The sequence below is a fragment of the Liolophura sinensis genome, chromosome 12, assembly GCF_032854445.1.
Source record: "Liolophura sinensis isolate JHLJ2023 chromosome 12, CUHK_Ljap_v2, whole genome shotgun sequence".
Lineage (NCBI taxonomy): Eukaryota > Metazoa > Mollusca > Polyplacophora > Chitonida > Chitonidae > Liolophura > Liolophura sinensis.
Genome location: NC_088306.1, coordinates 29,586,414 through 29,599,934, shown reverse-complemented (window position 1 = coordinate 29,599,934; position 13,521 = coordinate 29,586,414). Strand labels below are relative to the sequence as shown.

The window sequence follows — 13,521 nt, the reverse complement described above, 5'->3', positions numbered from 1 at the left end:
CTTTTGCAAACTTATAATCGTTTTAACACTGTAAATAGTACAGGTACGAGCCTAGCTGATGAAAGACGAAAACTTGAACTATTCTTGATAAATACAGAAACCTTTATTTGATTAACGAATATGGACTTTTTGCCGAAAATCTCCGGTGTAGCCTCTTTAATAACATATTCGTGTTTGATTGTTATCTGTTTGCAACTTATTGTTTTTGAATGTGATATGTTTGATATTTGCGTCACTGACTCATTAAACATTTTGTGTTGTAAGTGCTGTCTTCATTTATGTAGTGCTGTATAGGTGTTGTCAAAAACTTTGCAGTCGGCAGATAAACCATGTTTGTTTATTCTTTACCTATATATAATAATGTTACCATTCTTCGGATCGTCGTGAGTTTCCGCCCAAAATCAGCCCGGTTTCCTCCCACCATAATGCTGAACGCGGTCGTATAGATATAGATGTCAGAATCAGTAATCTTGCATGATCGGTTGAAAGTACGGAATAAAAGTTATGGTACAAGATGGCAGGTATCTCGTAGAAAGCCCATTATCCTAATAGCCAAACGCTTTATAGTGATAGACATGTACACGTATAGATAAGCTCTCAACAAACAGCTGTTTGCCTTGTAAATAATCTTGATGATGACCAAATAAAGGTCAAAATACTGATGTTTGCCAACGATGCATTTTAAGCCTCGGAATGACCTGCGTACTTTACCATGCGAAGTTAATCAGCAGATCTAAGGGAAGTGCTGACCCGTTGACGGGAAGGTATGAAAGACAAAATCATCGGAAAGTGCAACAAAAGGAAATAACACATCGAACAAAGTTGCCGAGCTCCCCCAACCTATGACTGAATTTTTATAAAAACGTCCTGCGGCGCTGTAGTCTTTAAAAGCATCAAGTTATTGTTTATGTATTTATTTATTTGATTTATTTGTGTGTCACGCCGTATACTCCAGGACGGCCTGCAATGTGGTGGGAGCCCATGGGAACACCCAGAAGTAGGACACAGTGTTACGAATGTAATTCTGTGTATTTTAGGGTGTAAAGTCTTTTTTTGCTGCCTGCCTGCTGTTTTTGGTGTACAGGTTCTTGGTATCAAAATGATGGGAATTGTCTAAGCTTTGGGGAGGTATGAGTTTTAATGATGAAAGTTTGAAATTCTGGGTGAGAGGAGACAGGTGGTGATGAGACTGCGAGTGACGTCCCCTAGACGTTGCTAGGCACCCCTCCCAGCTGCCGGCATGAAAGGTCCAGATTTTGACGGTCAACCTATGTCAACATTTTTATGGCTTCTTTCTCACAGGCTGGGCCAGGTGTGCACCAAAGCTTATTGGCCACGGAATGTTTGGGACTGAGCTACAGCGCTAAACGTTAACATTGTCGCTTGTGAAAAACTAATGGGGGTCTGTGGCCAGTATCCGCAGGTTGCTGACAGACTTTACAACGTACGAGTGGAGAGGAAGCCTGCATGAGCTGGACGATCTCACATCGACCACATTGGTGATAGTGTGGTTTGTGAGAGAGCACGGAGGGGGTTTTGTTGGCTCGAGAGATAATCTGGTGTAGTGCGCTTTGCTGAATGCCGCCGTAAGGTAATTGTTAACTGGTGTAGACTATTGAAGGAGCATTCAATGTCTTTAACGAGGATTCTTTTCTTTTATGGATAATTGGTGGGAATTCGTATGTTCTGGCTGAGACCTTGATGCAACCGTTTCATTACAACTGTGCTGGAATTATTTTCAGCTGTTAAAACCCCACCGCATCGTTTCATATGATCAAAACGCCAGTTTTCCCTAAGCTTGCATCTGACAACTGTTCATATCACGGGCTCCGGTCGTGCGTGGGAAGGTCTTGCATCACCTGCCGATGGTCGTGGGTTTCAGCCCAAACTCTGCCCGGATTCCTCCCACCATAATGCTGGCCGCTGTCGTCGTATAAGTGAAATATTCTTTCCGCGTTTTGAAATAAGTTAATGAAATCATATCACGAAAGCGTAACATAAAACAAAAGGTCAACAATTCAAATTAGCCGCCAATTAGATAGCATTTATTACCATAACGTCTTCGTACGCATGCACGCACAACACGGATGTAATATAAAATGTTAATAAGGTGTATTCTCTGCATACAGTGTTTTAACGTATTGTCACGTGTGGAATTCCATGAACAGGCCAACAGCACCGTGGCGTCAGCTTGCCTATATGAGCAGTGCATCTCGGGATTGTCCTATAGTGGGGCATGAGCATTAGAGAAGGGCCTTATCTACCAAGAGCAATACTATATAAAAGTCTAAAACCAAAGCAGCCACGACAGTGTGAAAGTTGCTAAATGGTCACATGTAAGCGGTGAAACATGGCCTTTAATTCACTTAAATAAGCTGAATTCTCGAGCCTCATCTGTCGCATTTGCTCTTAATCACCCCATGTCATACAGAGCATGCGCGTGTGGAGTGACGTCATCATGCTGTAAGCTCGTTGCTTGGAATACCATACAGAACATACTTTCATTTGATCACGTTACTATTTAACAAGCTAAACAACAGTACTAGGAAGAAAGGACAAGAAGAAAGAGTTTTAAACCATGATATATCATTGGACATAAACCACGTTGGCGAGTGACCTGACGTGACAACAACACATCACATGTCTGTTGCCTTTAAATGAAAGCATGCAGAATGTGTAATCCAAATGTTATTTCACGCCGACGTATCAACACTGATAAGGTGATGGGATATAGGGATAGACAAAGCCAGACTAAATCATTGGTGCTCTAAATTGTCTCTGCTAGCCAGCCAACGTTCTGCTTCTCTTTAAATTTTATGTACAGTTAGAATAAACAAATCCTGTCCCTTGATATACCCCGTCGTTCACCCCCCGCCAACCCACGGGACCCTGGTACATTCTACACCAGCATCACGTCTTGGGTCCAGTGTCCAGGAATTATCAGGTGAACGATCTCGAATCAGTCATATAACTTACGACAGTTTTTAATTTCTGAATACATGTTTAGGTTTAAGATCACTTTGTGGAACCTAGTAACGGTTTACAGTACGAGAAAATCCTACACCTCCTTTTAGGCTTTCGATTACAACTGACGTATTCGGCTGACCTCGATGCTAAGTCTCGGTAAAATCACATGACTTATCCACGTGACTGTTTGTTCGTTGTCCAGGGAGGACCTGAGATAAGGTATAGCACCAGACAGGTTCACTGACCTAGCAACATTTTTTGTCTATTTTCCGATCTTTTTTTTTTTCAAAGTCTCGAGAATTTCAGGTATCCAAGATAGCCCAGACCGGCCCCTCCCAAGGCAGTCACACCAAAGGTAAACTTAAGCAAACCTGGTACGGAAGGCAGGTTACGTTCCCAGAACGTTGTCTCTATTGGCCGGGGCTTCACATCCTGTTAAAACAAAACAAAAACAGAGAGAGAGAATAAGTTGTGGGAAATTATCAAAACCAAAAACAGTGTAGCTTTATGACTAGTTCATAGTACATAAGTGGCTTGACTGTTGTTCTGTCTATCTACGATAATTAACTGTAGGCCTACATTAAGCCAGGAAATAAACATTCTGATGAGGCACAAGCTTTTCTCGATAGTTGAAAAAATTCGCAATGATACAAAATGTCCAACTAACACCTTCAAACTTTCTCCTTTGCAAGATATGAAGCTAAGTTAGTTATATTTATGTATCTATTGATTTATTTGATTGATGCTTTACGCCGTATTCAAGAACATTTTGCTAATACAACAAGCATTATGATCGGTGGAAAGCGGGCAGAACCCGAGGAAAGCTCAGGACCCGTTGCAAGTTGCTGGTTGACGCTGCCCACGAGCGACCAAAGAGGATGAGCTGGGCTTGAACTTGCAGTGACCCCACTCGTGAGAGGCTGTTGTCATTGTGCTGCCCAAGCAGCTAACAACTGTGCCATCGAGTAGGCCCCTATATGGCAAAGTTTTCACTTCGGCGATAACCAACAATCAAATCGAATAAAATCAATATGATGGAAAGCAAATCGATATGACGGAAAGCAAATCGATATGACGGAAAGCAAATCAACATGACAGAACACAAATCGATATGATTGACAGCAAATCAATATGATGGAAAGCAAATCAATAAACTTTACCGCATCTTCTGGTTCCTCTTGCCAAATTTCATTTTCGCTGATTCGTCCTTCGGCAAACATTATCTGAGAAACAAGTGAAGATTTTACAATTTCACCATACGTTTATACATATTTTCATGTGCTTAAAAGTCTTACTTTGAACATGTTAGGCATATACGTCCTAGGCCCTATCGCTTGCCAAGTCTGAGATCTTGTATCTACAGATTGAATTTCACTAAACCGAAACGAAAAAATAAAACAAAATTGCAAACTTTTGGTTGCAAACAACTGTTGATTTCATTAATTAAATACTTTTCATTTTACAGATGCTATAACAGTGAAGGATGGAGTAACAAGCGAATAAACTGGTGAAAAACAGCATGATTATGATTTCTAAAACATAACTGGATTACCTCCCTTGCTGCGCGCTCTCCAGCCTCGATAGCTCCCTCCATGTATCCTGACCATTGCGTGGCCGTCTCTGTGCCGGCAAAGTACAAACGTCCTATCGGTTTTTTCTTATTTCACTGCAAGTCGAGAACACAATTTGAATATGATCTTAGAAATGATACAGCATTCTTCATTCAACTAGGCCTATTTTATATAGACTTACACTCCTTCTACTCCATAGAGGCCAAGGTATGAGTTTATAACTGCAATCAACTGGATGTTCTATTTATTTTTTTATTTGATTGGTGTTTTACGCCGTACTCAAGAATATTTCACTTATACGACGGCGGCCAGCATTATGGTGGGAGGAAACCGGGCAGAGACCAGGGGGAAACCCACGACCATCCGCAGGTTGCTGGAAAACCTTCCACATACGGCCGAGAGAGAAGCCAGCAAGAGCATGGACTTGAACTCACAAGCGACCGCATTGGTGAGAGACTCTTGGGTCATTACGCTGCGCTAGCGCGCTAACCAACTAAGCCACGGAGGCCCTCAACTGGATGTTCAATCATTCTTGACAGGATAGGTCAAGATCAGTGGGAATCAGGAAAAGCCATTTTACCTATGGCTTTTCTACATAATAAATTTACTTATATTAATTTTTAAATAGCGGAATTGTGTTTATCATTCATATCTGGCTAACAGCACTTCGATAATGTAGAATCTTGATGGCAGAGTCCATAGGCCTAACTTCTTTTGAGACTGGTAGGCGTACACCACCAATAAGCTAAGGCCTATTTACATATGTATTAGGCTATGGGTACTATCTATTCTTTTCAGAGTGAATATAAGTGTAGGGCCTATTAAGTTGTGTGGAAACTGTATCTAACATTTTTCCAAGGAACAGATATAGATCGATTCCACAGTTTTGTCCTAAGACTGATTTTTTAACCTAAGGCATCAATATTACCTTAGGTTAAACAAGGATTAGGGGGCCAGTGTTAATACAAATCCGTTATAATTTAAACCTTTGTTCATCATAAAATACGAATTTCGCTGAAGTTCCAAACACTGGCTTCAGTCAAGTGTTGTAGATTCGGCCCTGCAGGTTGTGTTCCGTTATTCTACACAGAATAGTACTGTAAGAAGGGCCTATGACCTTTCTTCAAAAGATCGTTGTAATACTCGATGATATGCCAATATTCCATTAGGGTTTGTGTTATTAGTTCCATAAAATTTTACTCTGACACTAATTTGGAAGAACAAAATTTCAATGATTTCTTTTTTTGATTAATTGCTGATTAATTAACTTTTCAATTCTCATTAAAATTACCCATATATGAAAGCTGTCTGGTAACACCTTGACAGCTACTTGAAAACACTGAAAAAGGCATACGCGGAGGCCAAGCAGCGACAGCTGGATTTGAACACGCGACCTAGCTGGGAAAGGATCACACGCTTGGTCTTCAGCACGTGCAACACATTAGCTCATGAACATGCAAGTTTCCGGTATACAGGTGAGTACATGTGAACTTACGGTCCAAATACTGTTAAGAAGCCTGGGGGCATCATAATGGTGTAACAACCTCCAGACCACTGCTCCTCTCCCCAATCCTTCTCCTCGTAGTGGACAGGCTGAAATCATTGATCCACTGATTTACTTATTGATTTTAATTGATATTTTCCATTTAAATTGACATTTTGTGATAGATTTTGTTTGGGATTCCCCAAAAGGTTTATTCAATGGCAGTATCAATGATGAATTTTTCCCACAACCTTGATATCAGTTTTATTATGGGGTCATTATTTTAATCTATATTTCCGATTAGTCTGTTGAGTAAACCTTTTAGCAATTACCGGTTTGATTAATAATTACCGGTTTGATTAATAATTACCGGTTAAATTCATATTCTCGCGCACTTTTTTTTTCACTGACGAAACACCTTTAACCTGTTTTATTTTTAAAATGATGATGTCATGAAATACTCCCGTCGATTCTGTTTTAGTAGCAACCATGTCTATGATCATGCTGTCTAGCATGTCCTTCAGGAAATCTTTCAGCATTATGTAGAATAAAACCTCAAGAGCTACGACTATGGAACAGATGGCAAATCGTCACACATAACTGGGGAAATCTGGCCTAGGATGGCAAATGGTCACACATAAGGGGAATCTGGCCTAGGATGGCAAATCATCACACATAACTGGGGGAATCTGGCCTAGGATGGCAAATGGTCACACATAACTGGGGGAATCTAGCCTAGGATGGCAAATGGTCATACATAACTGGGGGAATCTAGCCTAGGATGGCAAATGGTCACACATAACTGGGGGAATCTGGCCTAGGATGGCAAATGGTCACACATAACTGGGGGAATCTGACCTAGGATGGCAAATCATCACACATAACTGGGGGAATCTGGTCTAGGATGGCAAATGGTCACACATAACTGGGGGAATCTGGCCTAGGATGGCAAATCATCACACATAACTGGGGGAATCTGACCTAGGATGGCAAATGGTCACACATAACTGGGGGAATCTGGCCTAGGATGGCAAATCGTCAGACATAACTGGGGGAATCTGGTCTAGGATGGCAAATCATCACACATAACTGGGGGAATCTAGCCTAGGATGGCATATGGTCACACACAACTGGGGAAATCTGGCCTACGATGGCAATGGTCACACATAACTGGGGAAATCTGGCCTAGGATGGCAAATGGTCACACATAACTGGGGAAATCTGGCCTAGGATGGCAAATCATCACACATAACTGGGGGAATCTGGACTAGGATGGCAAATCATCACACATAACTGGGGAAATCTGGCCTAGGATGGCAAATGGTCACACATAACTGGGGAAATCTGGCCTACGATGGCAAATCATCACACATAACTGGGGAAATCTGGCCTACAATGGCAAATCGTCACACATAACTGGGGGAATCTGACCTAGGATGGCAAATGGTCACACATAACTGGGGAAATCTGGCCTAGGATGGCAAATGGTCACACATAACTGGGGAAATCTGGCCTAGGATGGCAAATCATCACACATAACTGGGGGAATCTGGTCTAGGATGGCAAATGGTCACACATAACTGGGGGAATCTAGCCTAGGATGGCATATGGTCACACACAACTGGGGAAATCTGGCCTACGATGGCAATGGTCACACATAACTGGGGAAATCTGGCCTAGGATGGCAAATGGTCACACATAACTGGGGAAATCTGGCCTAGGATGGCAAATCATCACACATAACTGGGGGAATCTGACCTAGGATGGCAAATGGTCACACATAACTGGGGGAATCTGGCCTAGGATGGCAAATGGTCACACATAACTGGGGGAATCTGGCCTAGGATGGCAAATCATCACACATAACTGGGGAAATCTGGCCTAGGATGGCAAATCGTCACACATAACTGGGGGAATCTGACCTAGGATGGCAAATGGTCACACATAACTGGGGAAATCTGGCCTAGGATGGCAAATGGTCACACATAACTGGGGAAATCTGGCCTAGGATGGCAAATCATCACACATAACTGGGGGAATCTAGCCTAGGATGGCAAATGGTCACACATAACTGGGGGAATCTAGCCTAGGATGGCATATGGTCACACACAACTGGGGAAATCTGGCCTACGATGGCAATGGTCACACATAACTGGGGAAATCTGGCCTAGGATGGCAAATGGTCACACATAACTGGGGAAATCTGGCCTAGGATGGCAAATCATCACACATAACTGGGGGAATCTGACCTAGGATGGCAAATGGTCACACATAACTGGGGAAATCTGGTCTAGGATTGCAAATCGTCACACATAACTGGGGGAATCTAGCCTAGGATGGCAAATGGTCACACATAACTGGGGGAATCTGGCCTAGGATGGCAAATGGTCACACATAACTGGGGGAATCTAGCCTAGGATGGCAAATGGTCACACATAACTGGGGAAATCTGGCCTACGATGGCAAATGGTCACACATAACTGGGGGAATCTGGCCTAGGATGGCAAATGGTCACACATAACTGGGGAAATCTGGTCTAGGATAGCAAATCGTCACACATAACTGGGGGAATCTGGCCTAGGATGGCATATGGTCACACACAACTGGGGAAATCTGGCCTACGATGGTAATGGTCACACATAACTGGGGAAATCTGGACTAGGATGGCAAATGGTCACACATAACTGGGGAAATCTGGCCTAGGATGGCAAATCATCACACATAACTGGGGGAATCTAGCCTAGGATGGCATATGGTCACACACAACTGGGGAAATCTGGCCTACGATGGCAATGGTCACACATAACTGGGGAAATCTGGCCTAGGATGGCAAATGGTCACACATAACTGGGGAAATCTGGCCTAGGATGGCAAATCATCACACATAACTGGGGGAATCTGGTCTAGGATGGCAAATGGTCACACATAACTGGGGAAATCTGGCCTAGGATGGCAAATCATCACACATAACTGGGGGAATCTGGCCTAGGATGGCAAATGGTCACACATAACTGGGGGAATCTGGCCTAGGATGGCAAATGGTCACACATAACTGGGGAAATCTGGCCTAGGATGGCAAATCATCACACATAACTGGGGGAATCTGGCCTAGGATGGCAAATGGTCACACATAACTGGGGAAATCTGGCCTAGGATGGCAAATCATCACACATAACTGGGGAAATCTGGCCTAGGATGGCAAATCGTCACACATAACTGGGGAAATCTGGCCTAGGATGGCAAATCATCACACATAACTGGGGAAATCTGGCCTAGGATGGCAAATGGTCACACATAACTGGGGAAATCTGGCCTAGGATGGCAAATGGTCACACATAACTGGGGAAATCTGGCCTACGTAAGACTTGTTAAAGACAAAGAATCACATCAGATGAAAGAACATTAGAAACTGTGCAGGAAAATACATGTAGTTTACCTTAATCGTTTTAGAATATATCCAACCTACAGTAGTAAAATGTTTTTATACATGAAATTCTATGGTGGTCTGTAGTGACTAAGAGGGTATTAGTTAGGTGACAAACATGTATTTGGCTCCAAATAATTCGTTTCAAGGATCATTCGGCGAATACATGCATAGATCTATATGTAAATGCAGCCGTCCATGTGTGTAAAGTGACAAAACCCGGATGTGACGTCACTGGTACAAATATGACCAGAAAAGGTCATCATAGAATCAAAAGATTTTTCTGGCCTGAAAAAATTAATCGAGCTATTTTCATTGGCAGTGTTTATTGGTCTTTCATATGACATGTACTTGATGCTAGTGTTTTCGTTGCCTTAAAATATATCACAGTGATCTCCCTTTGATTAAGTTCAAAGTACATGACTTGGGATCCGTTTCACGAAGGGCTTTCCTGTTTAGCCTAAAATTGTAACTAAAATAAAGCTCTAAAATTTACATATGCACCATGGAAATCGATAAGAAAATTGACCGATGATTTTCTGCTGTGCTCATATCATTTCAGCCAAGTGTAAACATATTAGCTTCAGGTCAAATTTTTGATAATTCTTGAAATTTAAAACGTGATTTAAGTGCTATTGGTTGGACCCAGGATGGGAAATGTAACCATCCAACAGCGTAATCTGGGAAAATTAATACATAGTAACCAAATTATCACGACAATTTAGGCCTGGGAGAATTAATACATGGTAACCACAATATCACGGCAATTTAGGCCTAGGCAGAACTTTTCATCAAGTTTTTCATTTTTTTGTTTTATTTATTTATTTATTTGATTGGTGTTTTACGCTGTACTCGAGAATATTTCACTTATACGACGGCGGCCAGCATTATGATGGGAGGAAACCGGGCAGAGCCTGGAAAAATCCCACGGCCATCCGCAGGTTGCTGACAAACCTTCCCGCGTGCGGCTGGAGAGGAAGCCAGCATTAAGGTGGACTGGAACTCACAGCGACCGCATTCGTGAGAGACTCACGGGTCCTTACGCTGCGCTAGCGCACTAACCAACTGAGCCCCGGAGGCCCCTTTTTCATTTTAGACTTAACTCAGAATTACTTTATGGAATGAGTACTTGGAAAAGTAGTAAAGAATAAGTGAGAAAAACAAAAGAGGACACATTTATCCAAAAAAATTATCTAAAAATGTTATCCAGTACCGCTTAACACGGGGTTAGGAGCTGTTTAGTCATCGTGTTGAATTAGATCGACACATTGGATATATGAATTGTTGCAATTAAAGCGCAAACTGAGATATATGTGTTGTTATCGACAACTGATATTTTAGCATGGTACAGGATTTGAATACTGGTTTTACTCACTCGCCCAGAACATACCTTGCGTCTTTCCAACATCAATGAAAACCGTTGACTGCTTCTCTTTGCATGATTCCGTCCTGTTTTCATACTTTATATACTTCTTTACAGTTCTTTGGTGGTTTGTGTTATACAGTTTTCAGTGATCAATCTGATGACTACTGTAGGTTTTTTACTGATCGTTTTACTCACATTTAACCCTTCTGGAGACTTGAATACTTTGGCATACACCGCTGATATCCTTTTCTTACGTTCCTCTCTGGTAAGCTGACAATACGTCCTTGCTCGGTCTGCCAGGATAAAGCTGAAATGTAGACAAAACCCAGTACGATCATCTGAGTAACACAAATACCCAGCAGGTGTTTAGAAGATAAACACAATGCTCAGCATATAACATGGTATTTAATAATTTGTTTGTTTGATTGGAGTTTTATGCCGTAATAAAAAAATGTTTCACTTATACAGCGGTGGCCAGAATTATAGTGGGATAAAACCGAGGAAGTCCGTGGAAACCCACGACCATCCACAGGCTGCTGACGGACCTTTCCACGTACGATCGGAGAGGAAGCCATCGTGAGCTGGACCTTGTTTTCAATAATAAAAATCAACAATATGTTCTGGCTCGGTCTGCCAGAATAAAGCTGAAATGAGCTGGACATAAACTCACAGCGACCGCATCGATGAGAGGCTCCTGGGTAATTACGATGCGCTAGAGCGCTAACCAACTGAGCCCCGGAGACCCCTCAGCATTTGACGTGTTTCCAATAAAGAACATGCAGCTGACATACGTTCTGGCCTCTTCTGCCACCTGTATTACCAAATGTGGTATTGGAAAGTGTGAAATATTTTAATGTGTAAGCAAAATTTTGATATTTCTGCAACAGGCAATACTTAGACTTACGCGATAAGAGCTGGGTGTGAACCGTCTGGTTTGGTGTCATCCATCGAGAATCCTATTAAACCGTCTTCATCATCTATTGCTGACAAACCCGAATATCCTGGAAAATAAAACAACTCTGCCTGCAATCAAGCCTATTCAGTATAACTGCTTCTATCATGTGCTTGCGCTTTCATGTAAATTTTAATAATATTTCGGCCATAGCATGATGATCGGTGATTTGTAGCATAAGGTAAGCCGATTGAGCCTGACAGAGATATCTTCAATTTATTTCCAGATATATTGAATTCATTTCCAGAATTAGCTTGCCAAAGTAGCAAACCAGTCCTAATGCGGACACATTTATAGTGCTGCCTCACTTGAAAACCATGAGGAAGACACCAGACATGACACCCCGGCCAGTCACACTGTAATGTCATTATATGCCACTAGAGCTATGTGTCGAATTCTACCATTATATTTTTCCTATGATATCCGATTAAAACGTTTAAATAGGGTAAAGGATTCAGCCAAATAAAACTTGATGATAACAAAACTTTGGTTTTAGATTTTTATAAATTGACTTTCACATCACTATTTCGTGTAAGTCTACCCTTTTCTCTCCAGAAGGCAGTTTTGTAGTACACAAAGGTCTTGATGACTGATCCCATGGGTACACGTGATATCAGCTGGTTACGGCGGGCCGGAAGTGGGGGTTCGTAGATCATCTTCTGTTGAAGCGGAAGTGGACTGGCTATGATGACACGTGAGGCCTGCGAAAGAGACGGCATTTTGAGTAATTCTAGACTAGTGACGTCTAATAAATTGCAATTAACATCACTGCATTTTATTTCTTAACTAATTCTGCTTAGGTCATGTTACTGGGAGACGCGTAAGCTGCAAATACTTAAGTATTTATGTACACAGTTGAAACAAAACTCTAAACTGACAAGAGGCTGGATAGCGTCGGTTACATGTAGGGGTTAACATTTGTAATCTATTACATTGCCGGCAATGGTCTGGTTTCAATATCTGTGCTTTATCTCCTATAGGTCTGTTCATATTCAACGCGGATTAAGAGATGGCGGTATGCAGAATAAAGAACACTTTGAGAAACACATGTCAATGACATAAGAACATCACTACGTACGACGTATTTGTTGCCATGGACGTCTTGCAGGGTGACATCTTTATCCGTCTGCTCCACCTTGACGACTGGACGGTTCAACAGGATATTGTCTAAAACAGAGTAAATGATTTATTTATTTGTTTTTGTTTGTTTGTTTATTTATTTATTTATTTCTATTTACTTGATTGGTGTTTTACGCCGTACTCAAGAATATTTCACTTAGATGATAGCGGCCAGCATTTTGGTAGTAGTAAACCGGGGTGAACGCGGGGAAACCCACGACCCTCCGCAAATTGCTGACAGACCTTCCCATGTACGGCCGGATAGGAAGCCAGCATGATAGAAATATACAGCTTAATGATCATCCTTTGTATGTATACAGCTTAATGGTCATCGTTTGTATGATGCAGCTTAACGATCATCCTTTGTATGTATACAGCTTAATGGTCATCGTTTGTATGTATACAGCTTAATGGTCATCGTTTGTATGTATACAGCTTAATGGTCATCGTTTGTATGTATACAACCTAATGGTCATTGTTTGTATGTATACAGCTTAATGATCATCGTTTGTATGTATACAGCTTAATGGTCATTGTTTGTATGTATACAGCTTAATGATCATCGTTTGTACGTATACAGCTTAATGGTCTTCATTTGTATGCATGCAGCTTAATGGTCATTGGTCATTGTTTGTATGT

The 13,521-nt window shown here is 41.7% G+C and overlaps 1 protein-coding gene across 1 annotated transcript in view; it reads right to left on the bottom strand.

Moving 5' to 3' along the window:
- Positions 1–2,029: 2,029 nt before the first annotated feature.
- LOC135479874 (amine oxidase [flavin-containing]-like) overlaps positions 2,030–13,521 on the bottom strand; it is a 32,076-nt gene continuing 20,584 nt past the window's right edge. Inside the window, 9 exon segments of the mRNA XM_064759780.1 lie at positions 2,030–3,399; positions 4,128–4,190; positions 4,520–4,624; positions 5,739–5,745; positions 6,034–6,131; positions 11,007–11,118; positions 11,716–11,812; positions 12,305–12,464; positions 12,842–12,930. Of these exon segments, the coding sequence (XP_064615850.1) occupies positions 3,253–3,399; positions 4,128–4,190; positions 4,520–4,624; positions 5,739–5,745; positions 6,034–6,131; positions 11,007–11,118; positions 11,716–11,812; positions 12,305–12,464; positions 12,842–12,930 (878 nt within the window). The 3' untranslated portion in view covers positions 2,030–3,252.